The sequence below is a fragment of the Eretmochelys imbricata genome, chromosome 9 (genome assembly GCF_965152235.1).
Source record: "Eretmochelys imbricata isolate rEreImb1 chromosome 9, rEreImb1.hap1, whole genome shotgun sequence".
Classification (NCBI taxonomy): Eukaryota; Metazoa; Chordata; order Testudines; family Cheloniidae; genus Eretmochelys; species Eretmochelys imbricata.
In genome coordinates, this window is record NC_135580.1 from 32,755,274 (window position 1) to 32,771,774 (window position 16,501).

At 43.9% G+C, this 16,501-nt stretch overlaps 1 protein-coding gene across 1 annotated transcript; it reads right to left on the bottom strand.

Annotated features, from left to right (window-relative positions):
- Positions 1-2,118: 2,118 nt before the first annotated feature.
- Positions 2,119-15,344, bottom strand: RNF7 (ring finger protein 7). Its single transcript, XM_077827048.1, has 3 exons — positions 15,130-15,344; positions 6,109-6,156; positions 2,119-2,632 (listed from the first exon to the last, which is right to left on the bottom strand). Exons 1-3 carry the CDS (start codon positions 15,305-15,307, stop codon positions 2,514-2,516), a joined length of 345 nt encoding a protein of 114 aa, XP_077683174.1. The 5' UTR covers positions 15,308-15,344; the 3' UTR covers positions 2,119-2,513.
- Positions 15,345-16,501: the final 1,157 nt, after the last annotated feature.

Sequence of the window (16,501 nt, forward strand, 5' to 3'; positions counted from 1 at the left end):
AGTTCTGGGTGGTACTTGGTGGTTTTTGTGTTTAATGATTCAGTTGTTTTCCACTTTTTGAGAGAAAGCAAGTCTGGAAAAGAGGTTTGATTGGAGTGTGCTCTGCACAGCAAATCACTGCACACTCCATAAATCTCTGACATGAAACCTATCTTTGCAGTTTCTTTTGAAAAGATTAAAGCAATAATGTGGTGCCTTACAGGGTGGGCCATAACTAATGCAGGAGATTAAGGTCACGTCTATGTTACAGGGACTCTAGAAGCAGATACCCAGTGCCGCAGTTATGCTAGCATCACCCAATAGCGTAGATGCAGCCTGCAGTGAGGGAAGGAGTTTTTCCCATTGCCGTAGGAACACCTTGTCCCCATCTTATGGCAGCTAAGTCGACGGAAGCATGCTTCTATCCACCTAGTTATCTCTGCCTTTGGGAGTTAGGTCAGCATAGGTAGGATGCCCAGGGGTGTGGATTTTTCATACCCGACCATTGTAGTTACATCGATCTAAATTTTAAGAGTAGGCCAGGTCTAAACTTCTTCACTTTGGAAAGCCTCCTCTAAAGAAAGAGAACTCCTTAACTAGGACCTAATCACATGAGATACTGAGCACTCTCATTTCCTCCGGCCCTGCACTTTGCTGAATCTTGTCCTTAGCGGTTTGTAAATGGCTTTGAAAATGAAAAAACACTACAGGTGCTAAGAATTTATCATCAAGGATTGACTGGAAATTTGTGTGCGTATATGGGGGGCGGTAATGAAGGGGATTTTTGTTAAGAGGGGGAGAGTGGGCATCTACATAGGCATTTAATGTGGGTTGTTTGTTGAGGGTGGGAGAGGTATTAGAATGGGGCTTAATAGCTGTGACACTTTTATTCAGTAAAGAGAGGTTGTGCACCTTCTCTCTCTGTGTTGTGGGAAGAGATTTAATGATCATGAACCCTGCTCTCCCACCTGAGTTAATTTCTGTATGTTTGGCTCGTCGGGATAGATTGTAAAGTCTTCCAGGAAAGGAATGCATCTTAACTTTTGTAACGTGCTTTATAAATTGCCATGTACATTTATGGCCTGGTATACAAAGATATACAATGTTTGTTCTAGTAGATTTCAGCCAATCAAGATGTTCAACTTTCAGTGAGCTCATCTTTTCCCCAGCAGGTAGCATTAGCACACAGTGAAGTGAGTGATCAAGACATATAGGCTTGCTAACAGATGGCAGCATGATGCAATCAAAAAGGCAGGCCACCATCTATATGAGGGCATTCAAATAGGCCAGAGTCAACTGATGTTATTTGACCAGTCAACTGATCAGCTTATCAAACCGAGTTTAGAATGATCTTAACAGAACATAGACTCTTCATACTTGTCATATATTTAAAACTCACTCAAATCTTGTTCGTAGGCCATATGTTTCCTGTAGGCATTAAAGGCAACTAAAAGAATTAAGGACAAACAATTAAATATAAGTAAAAAACCCAAAAATTAAAACAGGGTTGTCCGTACATAAAAATAACCTAATGAAATCCTCAAGCCTTCCCGTTACGAAAGGCAAAACAACAATTGTTATTACATGAAAATATGTCTACCAATCTGATGAAATAGACAAACGGATACAAAACATATTCTCAAATGGACCTGCCTATACTGACAAGATGAAACAATGTACCGCATTAGATTCTTAATACATTTAATTAGCATATGCTTTCTTTGTAACATCTATTTTATCAATTATATATTTGAAACAATTTATAGACATGGTTCTCAATTTATTTAAGATACATCCATGAGTCAGCTAGTTCCTAACCAATATTTTCACTTCGCCAGCTAATTAATTTCAAATATGGTTATTAAAGTGGCCCAGTGCTGGATTAAAGACATCCCCCATTGCTTTTACTAGAAATTACAATAAAAATCCTAATATGGTAAAAGTTTAATACTGTATGTTGGAGAAACCACATACATATCATTATAAAATAAAAGGCTATTAATATTCAGTGAACTGTAGAGTCAGATTTCTTAAGCATCACAAAACCAAGCCTGTACTAAAACTTAAATAAGAGGTTTCTACCATACGGGGTACCGGGGGATGGGGTGGGGAGAAGGGGGAAAAAAACAACAGTAAAAATGAATGTTTCACACACTATTTATTTTAGTCAAAAAATCACGATCAGGCAAAATTATTTATGGTGGTTTGGTGGTAGATTGTAATTGTGTATTTTCGGCACCACAGCATTTCTAAGCAGTTGATACAATTCACACCAGAACATTGACAGACAGACAGACTTTAAGGTAGCGTGCCTATGTCCTTAGCTGTGGAAGGATGCTGAAATAAGATCAGACAAAATGGCACACCAACACATTAGAGCGTGTTCAAGCACAACAAAACCATAGTATTCTTTTAACATAGATATAAATTGAATGAATCACACCACAGTTAGAGTGTTCCTCCCTTTCATATGGCTATATGGCATCAGACATATATTGCTTCAAACAAGTTCAACAGAAAAACTGCCAATGTTTTCATTTGCCTATTCTCTGGACCACCCAGTCCTGTTGACAGAGGGGACAGCGATTGTTCTGTTTCACCCATAGGGACATGCAGCAATTGTGGAAGGAATGATTACATTCTCCCCAGACAACTGAAAGAAAAGAAAAATACTTGATACGTTCCAGTTACACTGTTTAATATAGATGTACAAACTACATTCACAATTAAGAGGTCTAACAATCTAACTCAGATTTTTACAGCAAATAGAGGGTTATATGATATTTGAGGCAATAATACATTATAATGATTTACTGATTGAGACTAGATTAGTGTTACTGGTTTGAAAGTATTTTCCATAAATAGAATATTGTGTTCTACAGGGTTATGTCTCACACATTCATAGATATTTAGGTCAGAAGGGACCATTATGATCATCTAGTCTGACCTCCTGCACAACGCAGGCCACAGAATTTCACCCACCACTCCTGCAAAAAACCTCACACCTGTATCTGTGCTATTGAAGTCCTCAAATCGTAGTTTAAAGCAGAGACTCCTCCAGCAAGTGTCCCGTGCCCCATGCTACAGAGGAAGGCGAAAAACCTCCAGGGCCTCTTCCAGTCTGCCCTGGAGGAAAATTCCTTCCCGACCCCAAATATGGCGATCAGCTAAACCCTAAGCATATGGGCAAGATTCATCAGCCAGATACTACAGAAAATTCTTTCCTGGGTAACTCGGATCCCACCCCATCTAATATCCCATCACAGGCCATTGGGCCTATTTACCATGAATATTTAATTACCAAAACCATGTTATCCCATCATACCATCTCCTCCATAAACTTATCGAGTTTAATCTTAAAGCCAGATAGATTTTTTGCCCCCACTGCTTCCCTTGGAAGGCTATTCCAAAACTTCACTCCTCTGATGGTTAGAAACCTGCATCTAATTTCTAGTCTAAATTTCCTGGTGGCCAGTTTATATCCATTTGTTCTTGTGTCCACATTGGTACTGAGCTTAAATAATTCCTCTCCCTCTCCAGTATTTATCCCTCTGATATATTTATAGAGAGCAATCATATCTCCTCTCAACCTTCTTTTAGTTAGGCTAAACAAGCCAAGCTCCTTGAGTCTCCTTTCATAAGACAAGTTTTCCATTCCTCGGATCATCCTAGTAGCCCTTCTCTGTACCTGTTCCAGTTTGAATTCATCCTTCTTAAACATGGGAGACCAGAACTGCACACAGTATTCCAGGTGAGGTCTCACCAGTGCCTTGTATAATGGTACTAAAACCTCCTTATCCCTACTGGAAATACCTCTCCTCATGCATCCCAAGACTGCATTAGCTTTTTTCACGGCCATATCACATTGGCAGCTCATAGTCATCCTATGATCAACCAATACTCCAAGGTCCTTTTCCTCCTCCGTTACTTCTAATTGATGTGCCCCCAGCTTATAACTAAAATTCTTGTTATTAATCCCTAAATGCATGACCTTACACTTCTATTAAATTTCATCCTATTACTATTACTCCAGTTTACAAGGTCATCCAGATCCTCCTGTAGGATATCCCTGTCCTTCTCTAAATTGGCAATACCTCCCAGCTTTGTATCATCCGCAAACTTTATTAGCACACTCCCACTTTTTGTGCCAAGGTCAGTAATAAAAAGATGAAATAAGATTGGTCCCAAAACCGATCCTTGAGGAACTCCACTGGTAACCTCCCTCCAGCCTGACAGTTCACCTTTCAGTAGGACCCGTTGTAGTCTCCCCTTTAACCAATTCCTTATCCACCTTTCAATTTTCCTATTGATCCCCATCTTATCCAATTTAACTAATAATTCCCCATGTGGCACGGTATCAAACGCCTTACTAAAATCTAGGTAAATTAGATCCACTGCGTTTCCTTTGTCTAAAAAATCTGTTACTTTCTCAAAGAAGGAGATCAGGTTGGTTTGGCACGATCTACCTTTTGTAAAACCATCTTGTATTCTGTCCCATTTACCATTGACTTCAATGTCCTTAACTACCTTCTCCTTCAAAATTTTTTCCAAGACCTTGCATACTACAGATGTCAAACTAACAGGCCTATAATTACCCGGATCACTTTTTTTCCCTTTCTTAAAAATAGGAACTATGATAGCAATTCTCCAATCATATGGTACAACCCCTGAGTTTACAGATTCATTAAAAATTCTTGCTAATGGGCTTGCAATTTCATGTGCCAATTCCTTTAATATGCTTGGATGAAGATTATCTGGGCCCCCCGATTTAGTCCCATTAAGCTGTTAGAGTTTCTCTTCTACCTCAGATATGGTAATGTCTACCTCCATATCCTCATTCCCATTTGTCATGCTACCATTATCCCTAAGATCCTCTTTAGTCTTATTAAAGACTGAGGCAAAGTATTTGTTTAGATATAGGGCCATGCCTAGCTTATCCTTGACCTCCACTCCATCCTCAGTGTTTAGCGGTCCCACTTCTTCTTTCTTTGTTTTCTTCTTATTTATATGACTATAGAACCTTTTACTATTGGTTTTAATTCCCTTTGCAAGGTCCAACTCTATTTGACTTTTAGCCTGTCTCACTTTATCCCTACATGTTCTGACCTCAATAAGGTAGCTTTCCTTGCTGATCCCTCCCTTCTTCCACTCCCTGTATGCTTTCTGCTTTTTCTTAACCACCTCTCTGAGATGCTTGCTCATCCAGCTTGGTCTACAACTCCTGCCTATGAATTTTTTCCCCTTTCTTGGGATGCAGGCTTCCGATAGCTTCTGCAGCTTTGATTTAAAATAATCCCAGGCCTCCTCTACCTTTAGATCTATAAATTCTTCAGTCCAATCCACTTCCCTAACTAATTTCCTTAATTTTTGAGAGTCAGCCCTTTTGAAATCAAAACCCCTAAATTAGCCACTAAAAGCATGTCTACCAATTTATTTCTAATTCAAGAGACATATACACATACTTTCATATTCTTACACATCTGTAGAATGCTTAGCACGGTGCTGGGCACTATATAAATACATAATACTATGAACACTACTGAGGGACGAGTGAAGGCTGTGAGTGGTTTTTACTGGTTCATTAATTAGGTATAGTTAGTGTACCATTTCAGTGTTGATTTTTCATCATGTACCAAAGGTTTAAGGGCATATGAGCAAATTCTAATTAACATTTTATTTGAATTTTTAAAGTTCAAAGTTGTGATACATGATAAATAAAATACCATAGGATATTACTACATAAGCATATAAAATGGGCTCTCAGCTACATCAGAGATTGTTCAAAGGCTATAATAATTTTATTCTACCCTTGCTTGTTTCAGTGAAGTTCTTCTGTTATATCTTCTAGCATATATCTTAAAAGAAGATACAGTAGCTATTTCCTATCTAACTCAAAAGTCTACAGTAGTCTGTCCTGAATTATAGAACTAGTTCTTCCCAGTCACACACATAAATGACTACAGATTTACTCAGTCAAGTACTTTTCTGACAGTGTGTCTTTTTACATTAGTATTGCTGTACAGTTTATTTTTGCTCATTAATAAAATTAGTATTATCTTCAAACTTAAAAAAGCACCCCACTGAGAAAAAGCCTTTGCTGAAAAACATGAGAATGAAATCACTACATACCAACACAATCTTCTTGTTTGTTTTCAGCTTGACATCTAAGACAGGCATCTAAAAGCAAACAAGAACAAAACTCAATTTGATGCTCAGAAGACAATTCTTAAAACTGGCTTTTCTAATGGAAATATAAACCCTGAAACATATTTATAAAGGTAAAAGCTCGAATTCTGCCATCTAGTTAAATTGTATTTATTAGATAAAAAGGAATTTAAAATACATGCATTATGCATACCAAAAGAAAAATATATGTTTACAGATGGTAAAAAGAACTGGAAACTGTAAGACCCTCCATTTTGTTGTGACATTTTCACAAGCTCTGCTGCAAAAGACATCTCCTTTTTGTATATGTGACCATTGGGAGACTTGTGCCAAATCCTCTCAAGCATATTAAAAATTAAACAAGAGAACTGCAAGTATACATGCAACCCCCAAGTTCAGCAATCTGTTTTTCAGACATCAGCATCTCCTTTTAAGGAAATCACTCACAATTCTATTGACAGGTTTCAGAGTAACAGCCGTGTTAGTCTGTATTCGCAAAAAGAAAAGGAGTACTTGTGGCACCTTAGAGACTAACCAATTTATTTGAGCATAAGCTTTTGTGAGCTACAGATGAAGTGAGCTGTAGCTCACGAAAGCTTATGCTCAAATAAATTGGTTAGTCTCTAAGGTGCCACAAGTACTCCTTTTCTTTTCACAATTCTATTGTTTTTCAGCCTCCCATCAAACCCTGCCCCACACCATCTTTTTTACACAGAAATTTTACTTGATGTGTACCTTAAACTTCACCAGAATATAAAAACACACACCCACACCCTATACTTTTAGATCATTTATTAGTCGTGTAATGTAAGTGAACAGACCACACCATACTTTTAGATCGTTTATTAGTTTTACTTACATTGCTCAGAGACCAATGGGGACATATAATACATATTTTTTAAATGGGTGTCTAATCTTGCAAGGGACAGAAAGGAATAAGGATATGGGACTTCCAGTTGGAGTAGTACATCAGCTGCTGCTCCACACTATGTAAGCAAAAAGAAAAGGAGTACTTGTGGCACCTTAGAGACAAACAAATTTATTTGAGCATAAGCTTTCGTGAGCTACAGCTCACTTCATCAGATGCTGTAGCTCACGAAAGATTATGCTCAAATAAATTTGTTAGTCTCTAAGGTGCCACAAGTACTCCTTTTCTTTTGGCGAACACAGACTAACACGGCTGCTACTCTGAAAACTATGTAAGCACTTACTGCTGCTCCCACTTCAGATTTCTCACCAAGCCCTGGTCTACACTAGGAGTTGAGGTTGAATTTAGCAGCGTTTAGTTGATTTAACCCTGCACCCGTCCACACGACGAAGACCTTTTTTCAACTTAAAGGGCTCTTAAAATCAATTTCCTTACTCCACCCGCGACAAGGGGATTAGCACTGAAATCGGCCTTGCTGGGTCAAATTTGGGGTACTGTGGATGCAATCAGACGGTATTGGCCTCCAGGAGCTATCCCAGAGTGCTCCATTGTGACCGCTCTGGACAGCACTCTCAACTCAGATGCACTGGCCAGGTAGACAGGAAAAGGCCCGCGAACTTTTGAATTTCAATTTCTTGTTTGGCCAGTATGGCAAGCTGCAGGTGACCATGCAGAGCTCATCAGAGGAGGCGACCACGCAGCAGTCCCAGAATAGCAAAAGAGCTCCAGCATGGACCGAACGGGAGGTACGGGATCTGATCGCTGTATGGGGAGAGGAATCCGTGCTATCAGAACTCCGTTCCAGTTTTTGAAATGCCAAAACATTTGTCAAAATCTCCCAGGGCATGAAGGACAGAGGCCATAACAGGGACCCAAAGCAGTGCCGCGTGAAACTTAAGGAGCTGAGGCAAGCCTACCAGAAAACCAGAGAGGCGAACGGCCGCTCTGGGTCAGAGCCCCAAACATGCCGCTTCTATGATGAGCTGCATGCCATTTTAGGGGGTTCAGCCACCACTACCCCAGCCATGTTGTTTGACTCCTTCAATGGAGATGGAGGCAACATGGAAGCAGGTTTTGGGGACGAGGAAGATGATGATGATGAGGTTGTAAATAGCTCACAGCAAGCAAGTGGAGAAACCGTTTTTCACGACAGCCAGGAACTGTTTCTCACCCTGGACCTGGAGCCAGTACCCCCCGAACCCACCCAAGGCTGCCTCCCAGACCCGACAAGTGGAGAAGGGACCTCTAGTGAGCGTACCTTTTAAAATACTATACATGGTTTAAAAGCAAGCATGTTTAATGATTAATTTGCCCTGGCATTCGTGGCTCTCCTGGATATACTCTCAAAGCCTTTGCAAAAGGTTTCTGGGGAGGGCAGCCTTATTCCATCCACCATGGTGGGACACTTTACCACTCCAGGCCAGTAGCACGTAGTCGGGAATCATTGTAGAACAAAGCATTACAGTGTATGTTTGCTGGCATTCAAACAACATCCGTTCTTTATCTCTCTGTGTTATCCTCAGGAGAGTGATATCATTCATGGTCACCTGGTTGAAATAGGGTGCTTTTCTTAAGGGGACACTCAGAGGTGCCCCTTCCTGCTGGGCTGTTTGCCTGTGGCTGAACAGAAATGTTCCCCGCTGTTAGCAATGGGGAGGGGCTAGCCATGTGCTGGGGGGAGGCAAAATGCGACCTTGTAACGAAAGCACATGTGCTATGTATGTAATCTTAACAGCAAGGTTTACCGTGAAAGAGTGTACCCATTGTTCTATAAAATGTGTCTTTTTAAATACCACTGTCCCTTTTTTCTCTCCACCAGCTGCATGTGTTTCAAGGATCACAGGATCTTTTCCTTTCCAGAAGCTAGTGAAGATTAGAAGGCGAAAAAAACGCACTCGTGATGAAACGTTCTCTGAGCTCATGCTGTCCTCCCACACTGACAGAGCAAAGACGAATGCGTGAGGCAGACAATGTCAGAGTGCAGGAAAGCACAAAATGACCGGGAGGAGAGGCGGCGGGCTGAAGAGAGTAAGTGACGGGCTGAAGAGAGGACTGAAGCTGAAAGGTGGCGGCAGCGTGATGAGAGGAGGCAGGATTGAATGCTGAGGCTGCTGGAGGATCAAACCAATATGCTCCAGCGTATGGTTGAGCTGCGGGAAAGGCAGCAGGAGCACAGACCGCCGCTATAGCCCCTGTGTAACCAACCGCCCTCCTCCCCAAGTTCCATAGCCTCCTCACCCAGATGCCCAAGAACGTGGTGGGGGGGCCTCCGGCCACCCAGCCACTCCACCCCAGAGGATTGCCCCAGCAACAGAAGGCTGGCATTCAACAAGTTTTAAACTTTTAAAGTACTGTGTGGCCTTGTCCTTCCCTCCTCTGCCACCCCTCCTGGTGCTTCTCTCCTCCACCACCCCTCTTGGGCTACCTTGGCAGTTATCCCCTTATTTGCATGATGAATGAATAAAGAATGCATGAATGTGAAGCAACAATGACTTTATTGCCTCTGCAATTGGTGATCGAAGGGAGGTGGGGAGGGTGGTTAGCTTACAGGGAAGTAGAGTGAACCAAGGGGCGGGGGTTTCATTAAGGAGAAACAAACAGAACTTTCACACCGTAGCCTGGCCAGTCATGAAACTGGTTTTCAAAGCTTCTCTGATGCGCACCGCACCCTCCTGTGCTCTTCTTACCGCCCTGGTGTCTGGCTGTGCGTAACCAGCAGCCAGGTGATTTGCCTCAACCTCTCACCCCGCCATAAACGTCTCCCCCTTACTCTCACAGATACTGTGTAGCGCACAGCAAGCAGTAATAACAGTGGGAATATTGGTTTTGCTGAGGTCTAACCGAATCAGTAAACTGTGCCAGCGCGCTTTTAAACATCCAAATGCACATTCTACCACCATTCTGCACTTGCTCAGCCTGTAGTTGAACAGCTCCTGACTACTGTCCAGGCTGCCGTGTATGGCTTCATGAGCCATGGCATTAAGGGGTAGGCTGGGTCCCCAAGGATAACTATAGGCATTTCAACATCCCCAAAGGTTATTTTCTGGTCTGGGAATAAAGTCCCTTCCTGCAGCTTTTGAAACAGACCAGAGTTCCTGAAGATGCGAGCGTCATGTACCTTTCCCGGCCATTCCACGTTGATGTTGGTGAAACGTCCCTTGTGATCCACCAGTGCTTGCAGCACTATTGAAAAGTACCGCTTACAGTTTATGTACTCCCTGGCTTGGTGCTCCGGTGCCAAGATAGGGATATGGGTTCCATCTATGGCCCCACCACAGTTAGGGAATCCCATTGCAGCAAAGCCATCCACTGTGACCTGCACATTTCCCAGGGTCACTACCCTTGATTTCAGCAGATCTTTGATTGCGTTGGCTACTTGCATCACAGCAGCCCGCAGAGTAGATTTGTCCACTCCAAACTGATTCCCGACTGACTGGTAGCTGTCTGGCGTTGCAAGCTTGCATAGGGCTATTGCCACTCGCTTCTCAACTGTGAGGGCTGCTCTCATCTTAGTATTCTTGCACCTCAGGGCAGGGGAAAGCAAGTCACAAAGTTGCATGAAAGTGCCCTTACGCATGCGAAAGTTTCACAGCCACTGGAAATCATCCCAGACTTGCAATACTATGCGGTCCCACCAGTCTGTGCTTGTTACCCGAGCCCAGAATCAGTGTTCCACCGCATGAACCTGCCCCATTAGCACCTTGAAGACCATATTGCCAGGGCCCATGCTTTGAGAGAAGTCTGCGTCCATGTCCTCATCACTCACGTCACCGCGCTGACGTCGCCTACTCGTCCGGTATCGCTTTGCCAGGTTCTGGTTCTGCATATACTGCTGGATAATGCGTGTGGCATTTAATGTGCTCCTAATTGCCAAAGTAATCTGAGCGGGCTCCATGCTTGCTGTGGTATGGCATCTGCACAGAAAAAATGGGCGGAATGATTGTCTGCCGTTGCCCTGACGGAGGGAGGGGCAACTGACGACATGGCTTACAGGGTTGGCTTACAGAGAATTAAAATCAACGAAGGGGGTGGCTTTGCGAGAAACTGAATGGCCCCCTCAAGGATAGAACTCAAAACTGGGTTTAGCACGCCGTTGATTTCACAGAGGGAGGGAGGGAGGAGAAAATGAATACAAAACAAATCTGGTCTATTTCTTGTTTTGAACCACTTCATCTATCTTTATACATCTTGCTGGCAGCAGACTGTGCAGTACGACTGCTAGCCATCGTCAACACCTGGGTGCTCAGCAGAAGACGGTGCAGTATGACTACTGGCCATCATCTTCTGTTAGCTGCAGATTAAAAGACAGTGCGGGACTGAATCGCCACAAGACGAAACAAGGGAAATGACCTGGCTGAGTCACTCCCATGTTTGCCCAGGCGCCCAGTTAAAAAAGCACCCAGGACTACGTCGATGATGGCTACCAGTCATACTGCACTGTCTGCTGCCAAAAGGCAATAAACTACTGCTGTGTAGCAATGCAGTACCGCGTCTGCCAGCACCCAGGAGACATATGGTGATGGTTACCTGAGCGGGCTTCATGCTTGCCGTGGTATGGTGTCTGCACAGGTAACTCAAGAAAAAGGGCGCAAAACGATTGTCTGCCCTTGCTTTCACGGAGGGAGGGAGGGAACGGAGGCCTGACGATATGTACCCAGAACCACCCGCGACAATGTTTAAGCCCCATCAGGCACTGGGATTTCTACCCAGAATTCAAATGGGCGGCAGAGACTGCGGGAACTGTGGGATAGCCACCCACAGTGCAATGCTCCGGAAGTCGACGGTTGCCTCGGTACTGTGGACACACTCTGCTGACTACATGCACTTAGAGCATTTGTTTGGGGACACACACAATCAACTGTATAACAACGCTTTCTACAAAACTGACTTCTATAAATTTGACCTAATTTCGTACTGTAGACATACCCCTAGTCAGTCATCAAACAGCAAAGAGAAATGGGAGTGCTGAGGCAGCATTGTTTCCCCAAATAAGACAGAGGAGAGCAGCTTTTCCTTTAGTAGACAATCAGGAGTTTCACTCATTATTTATTATTTGTATTGCAGTAGCACCTAGAGACCCAAACATAGTTGTTCTAGGGGTTATACAAACAATAATAAGTGGTTCCCTGTCCAGAAGAGCTTCCTGTCTAAGACAGGAAATACAACACACAGGCAGGGGAAGCACACAGTAACAGGTGAGATGACTGTAATCATCATAATAATCAGCGGCCACTATCAAATTTTTTGAAGGCGTCATAGTAGAGGAGTGTTTTAAAGAGGGATTTGAAGGAGGACAATGTTGTGGCTTTACAGATTTTTACAAGGAGCTCTTTTCATTCATAAGGAACAGCATGGGAGAAGGTTCTTCTTGGAAAATTTGACAAATGGGCAATGAAGTCTTGGCATATTTGGCAGGACAGAACCAGGAGTCAAAATCTCAATGGTGTATAAGAAATAACAGGTAGGGCACCATTCCAACACTTTAATCCCTGTGCGTACATCTGGGTCTTCAGTCAATCACTTTCAGAAATATCAAATTCACTCTAAATCCTATAACTTTTTAAAAACTAAAATACAAAGGCAGAGTTCCATATTTAGCTCCACAGAAAACATTTTGATTTCTTTTAAACTAAGTCTTTTTTCCCTTTAATTCTGTGATTTGACACAATTGGCATGAGTAGAGATATCAACTCAGATCTATTCTCCACAGTGCTTTTGTGCTATTTCGACTTCCCCATAAGTCAGGTTCAGTAAAATCCATTACTGGATATTACTAAAAACTGTATTTTTAAGAAAATGTTATTCTATTGCACCTGGGGCTAATTTCTTAGTCCTGATGTGAGCTTTGTCTACCAGCCCAACTAAGACCACATGTGAACTGTCTTCTAACCATGCTAAAACTTTTTGTATAAAGTCAAGCTAAATAAGATATTTTTCACTACTTTATTCTGGGCCAAAGTAGTTCTTCCTCTAGCATGTTCATAAATTCTCCCAGCTCAAAAGACTGTTCTAGACACAGACAAAAATACATGAGAAATGTCTGGGCTAGTTATGTTCGATATTGCCATGATGGGCACTCAGATTGGATTCTCAATCTTTCGCTCTCCAGAACAACAGTGGAAGAATGATTTTGGGCAAGTCACTTAACCTCAGTTTTCCCATGAAAGAGGTTTCTTATCAATTTTTGTAAAACACTTTGAAATTCATGGATGAAAAGCACTATATAAAAGTGTTAAGTATCTTATTTTCTGGAGATTCCGTCTCTACAACACAAAAGATAGTTCAATTTCCCTATTCATTCAGGCCTTAGCCATTTTACTGAAATTGCCAATGTCTGCCAACTGCAGTGGTTTTTGTAATGTGACTAGCAACCTAATGGAAATTGGACAGAAACCGTATTTGCATCATGCAGAACACTGACTAGACATAAGATGGTAACTTGGACTACTCCTTATCCAAGCTGCATTTGTACAGTGACCTAGAGATGAAAAGGCTCTGTGTCTCCAATTATTAACTCCCTGAGCTATCCAGTCTCAAACAGCAATAAAAATTCACACTTTTTGATGTATTTAGGTCATCATAATTATATGTAACTGCTATGCTGTCAATGTCTTAATTTGTAAAATTTAAGCTACTTTTAAATATTGTTTTCAGCCAAAGAACAGCTGCAGCAATATTACTGGGAAGTAGGTACTCAAGTAACACCTGACAAGTGGGTATAAGAGCCTTTTTTTGGATAAGTGTTAATATTTGTAATCAGTTGGGGAGATTTGTACAAATATAATGATAATAATTTTTAGCTAATGCAATAATGTGACCTTACATTTACATCTTTTATCCAAGAGTAGTTTGCAAGATATAATTAACAGATAACACAAAGAATACAGGTTTCAGAGTAGCAGCCATGTTAGTCTGTATTCGCAAAAAGAAAAGGCGTACTTGTGGGACCTTAGAGACTAACAAATTTATTTGAACATAAGCTTTCGTGAGCTACAGCTCACTTCATCGGATGCACTAACAAATTTATTTGAGCATAAGCCGGATGCATTCAGTGAATGCATCCGATGAAGTGAGCTGTAGCTCACGAAAGCTTATGCTCAAATAAATTTGTTAGTCTCTAAGGTGCCACAAGTACTCCTTTTCTTTTTACAAAGAAAACACTAGATATCACCCTCAAGGAGCAACCATTTCCTGGTGAAATGTAGCAAGAGAAGAGCAGACTACAAACAAGGCTTCAGCATGGTGAAATAGTTGCACAGAGATGAAGGACTCCAGTAAGTGATCCAATTTAAGCCATGAAACTTCTGTTTGGCTAGTTAAGGAGGATCACCTATTAGGAACAACCACCACATTTATGGCACCAGAAGCCATGGTCAGTCACCACATGGTAGGCTACAGAGGCTGGTTTATTCCGTGTCCCCTCGCTACATGAGAACTGCTGGGCTAGGTCAACCAACTAGAGTTTATTTCAAGGAAATAAAGAACTGTATGAATATTACACGGCAAAGCTGATTGCTTATGTGATGCCTCTGGTTATTTATTTCTGGTACAAACACACACGGAGCTACCACTGGTACCATCACCCACTGGTACCAGCACAAGATCTTTTGTGCAATTACTTTTAGGATGTGGGACAAACACAGGCAGGGCATTAGGAACTACATAAATGGCTTTGGTATCATCCCACCAAACAGGTCCGTGTGGGAAAGAAGGAACCCAGTAAGTTCAAGCTCCAACAGAAACCCCGGGCTTTCCTGGGGAAGGAGGCAGTGAGGTGATTCAGGCCCCCACGATGTGGGGCTCTGGCCGTGGGGAGGGGGCAGTGAGGAGATACAGGGCCCCCCAGGCTGCAGGGCTCTCCCCGCGGGGGCGGGGGGAGTGAGGAGATAGAGGCCCCTCCCCCCCAGGATGGGGGACTCTCCCCGCGGGGGGGCAGTAAGGAGATACAGGTCCCTCCCCCAGGACGTGGGGATCTGGCCGCGGTGGGGGAGGGGCAGTGAGGAGGTACAGGGGCTCCGCCCAGGGCGGAGAGAAGGCCGTGGCCCACCGGCGCTTACCCATGACCTGTACCCGGCAGATGGCGCAGGTGTCGCACTCCACGTCCCAGCTCCACATGGCCACCGCGTTCCACTTCTTCAGCGAGAACATCTTGTCGGCAGCGCCCGCCTTGGCGCCCGAGGAGCCCGGGTGAGAGTGGGGGGCGCCCGGCTCCTCTCCGTCCTCCACGTCGGCCATGGCGGAGGGCGGGGACGCTGCGGCGGAGGAATGGCTCTGGCTTCTCGGAGCCGGGAGTGCGGGGCTGCAGCGCCACCCAGCGTCGAGAGCGGCGCCACCCGCCCGGCCCGGCCCGGCCCGGCTAGCTGGGCGGGGCAAATGGGAGGCCCGGGGAACGGACCCGAAGCCCCACCGCTTCGGGAGCAGAGGTGGGGAGCCAGCAGCAGGCTCTAGTCTGCGGAGAGCTCAGGGCCCCTCTCGGCCACCCCCTCAGCACCCCGGCCCCGCCATGGAAGCAGGGCTCCTGCTGGCGGCTGCCTGTAGCGCGCGCTGATGCTGTGGGAAGGGCGAAGGGGCCCCGTCGCTTCCAGGCTCCTCTCGGACCGACTGCAGGGGACCTCGGACTCCCCGGAACATCGCCGCCGCGGGGAGCCCGGTCGCGGGGAGGGTTGTTTTTAACCGTCTTGGGCAGGCGGCTGGGATTTGTCTGGGGATTTGCACTGCGCCCATCGCCGTGCTGTCCAGGCATAGCGCTTGTCATTTCAGGCAGTGGTAAAGTAGCTTGACACAGGAGGGGAATCTCTCCCCATATTAGCCAAGGGCGCGCTGTGGGAGAGGAAAGTGAGTTGGGCTCCTTGCCACCCTTGAAAGCCGCTTAGAAACGGGGGAAGGTCTTATTCCCAGGTAAAGAGGGTAAGGTCATCCTCAAGCACAGGTGTTTGCACTGGTTCTAGCAATGGAGTTTCTGCCCGACACAGTGAATGGGTTAACACTCCCCTCACTAATAACAACCCCAATCCCTTGACCATTTTTTCTCTCCTCCAATAAATATGATGTTAGATTCCCCTTGTCACCAGATGTTCATCCGGGCCCTGACTGACCTTGGGCCAGCCCCGATATCCATATGAGGATATGTCTGAGCCAGCCCCAGAAACTTGTAAACTCCACTGTTTTTGCAGTTGTTAGAATATTCACAGTTCTCAACACTCCTACAGTGAAAAAAGGGATTTAGTGGGAGGGTTAATTTATTATTTTTTTTTAAGGTTTATTACAAACCAGTATCCCCATTCCATTCTTCAAAGGGGGCCTGTTACAGGAATTTTTCTATCTCTAGAAGAAATCTTTATTAAGGACTCCCTCCCTTACAGGTTTGTCCCTTAAATTAGCATCTATCAACTATAGCAGTCCCCCAAGAACAACCATTATTCACGGTTA

Excerpts from the sequence above, each read along its gene's own strand:
- RNF7 (XM_077827048.1), bottom strand. The coding sequence starts at position 15,307 with ATGGCCGACGTGGAGGACGGAGAGGAGCCGGGCGCCCCCCACTCTCAC. Across the intron at positions 6,157-15,129 it reads CTGCCGGGTACAGGTCATGG|ATGCCTGTCTTAGATGTCAA; the intron begins GTAAGCGCCGGT and ends GTTTGCTTTTAG. Across the intron at positions 2,633-6,108 it reads CAAACAAGAAGATTGTGTTG|TTGTCTGGGGAGAATGTAAT; the intron begins GTATGTAGTGAT and ends CTTTTCTTTCAG.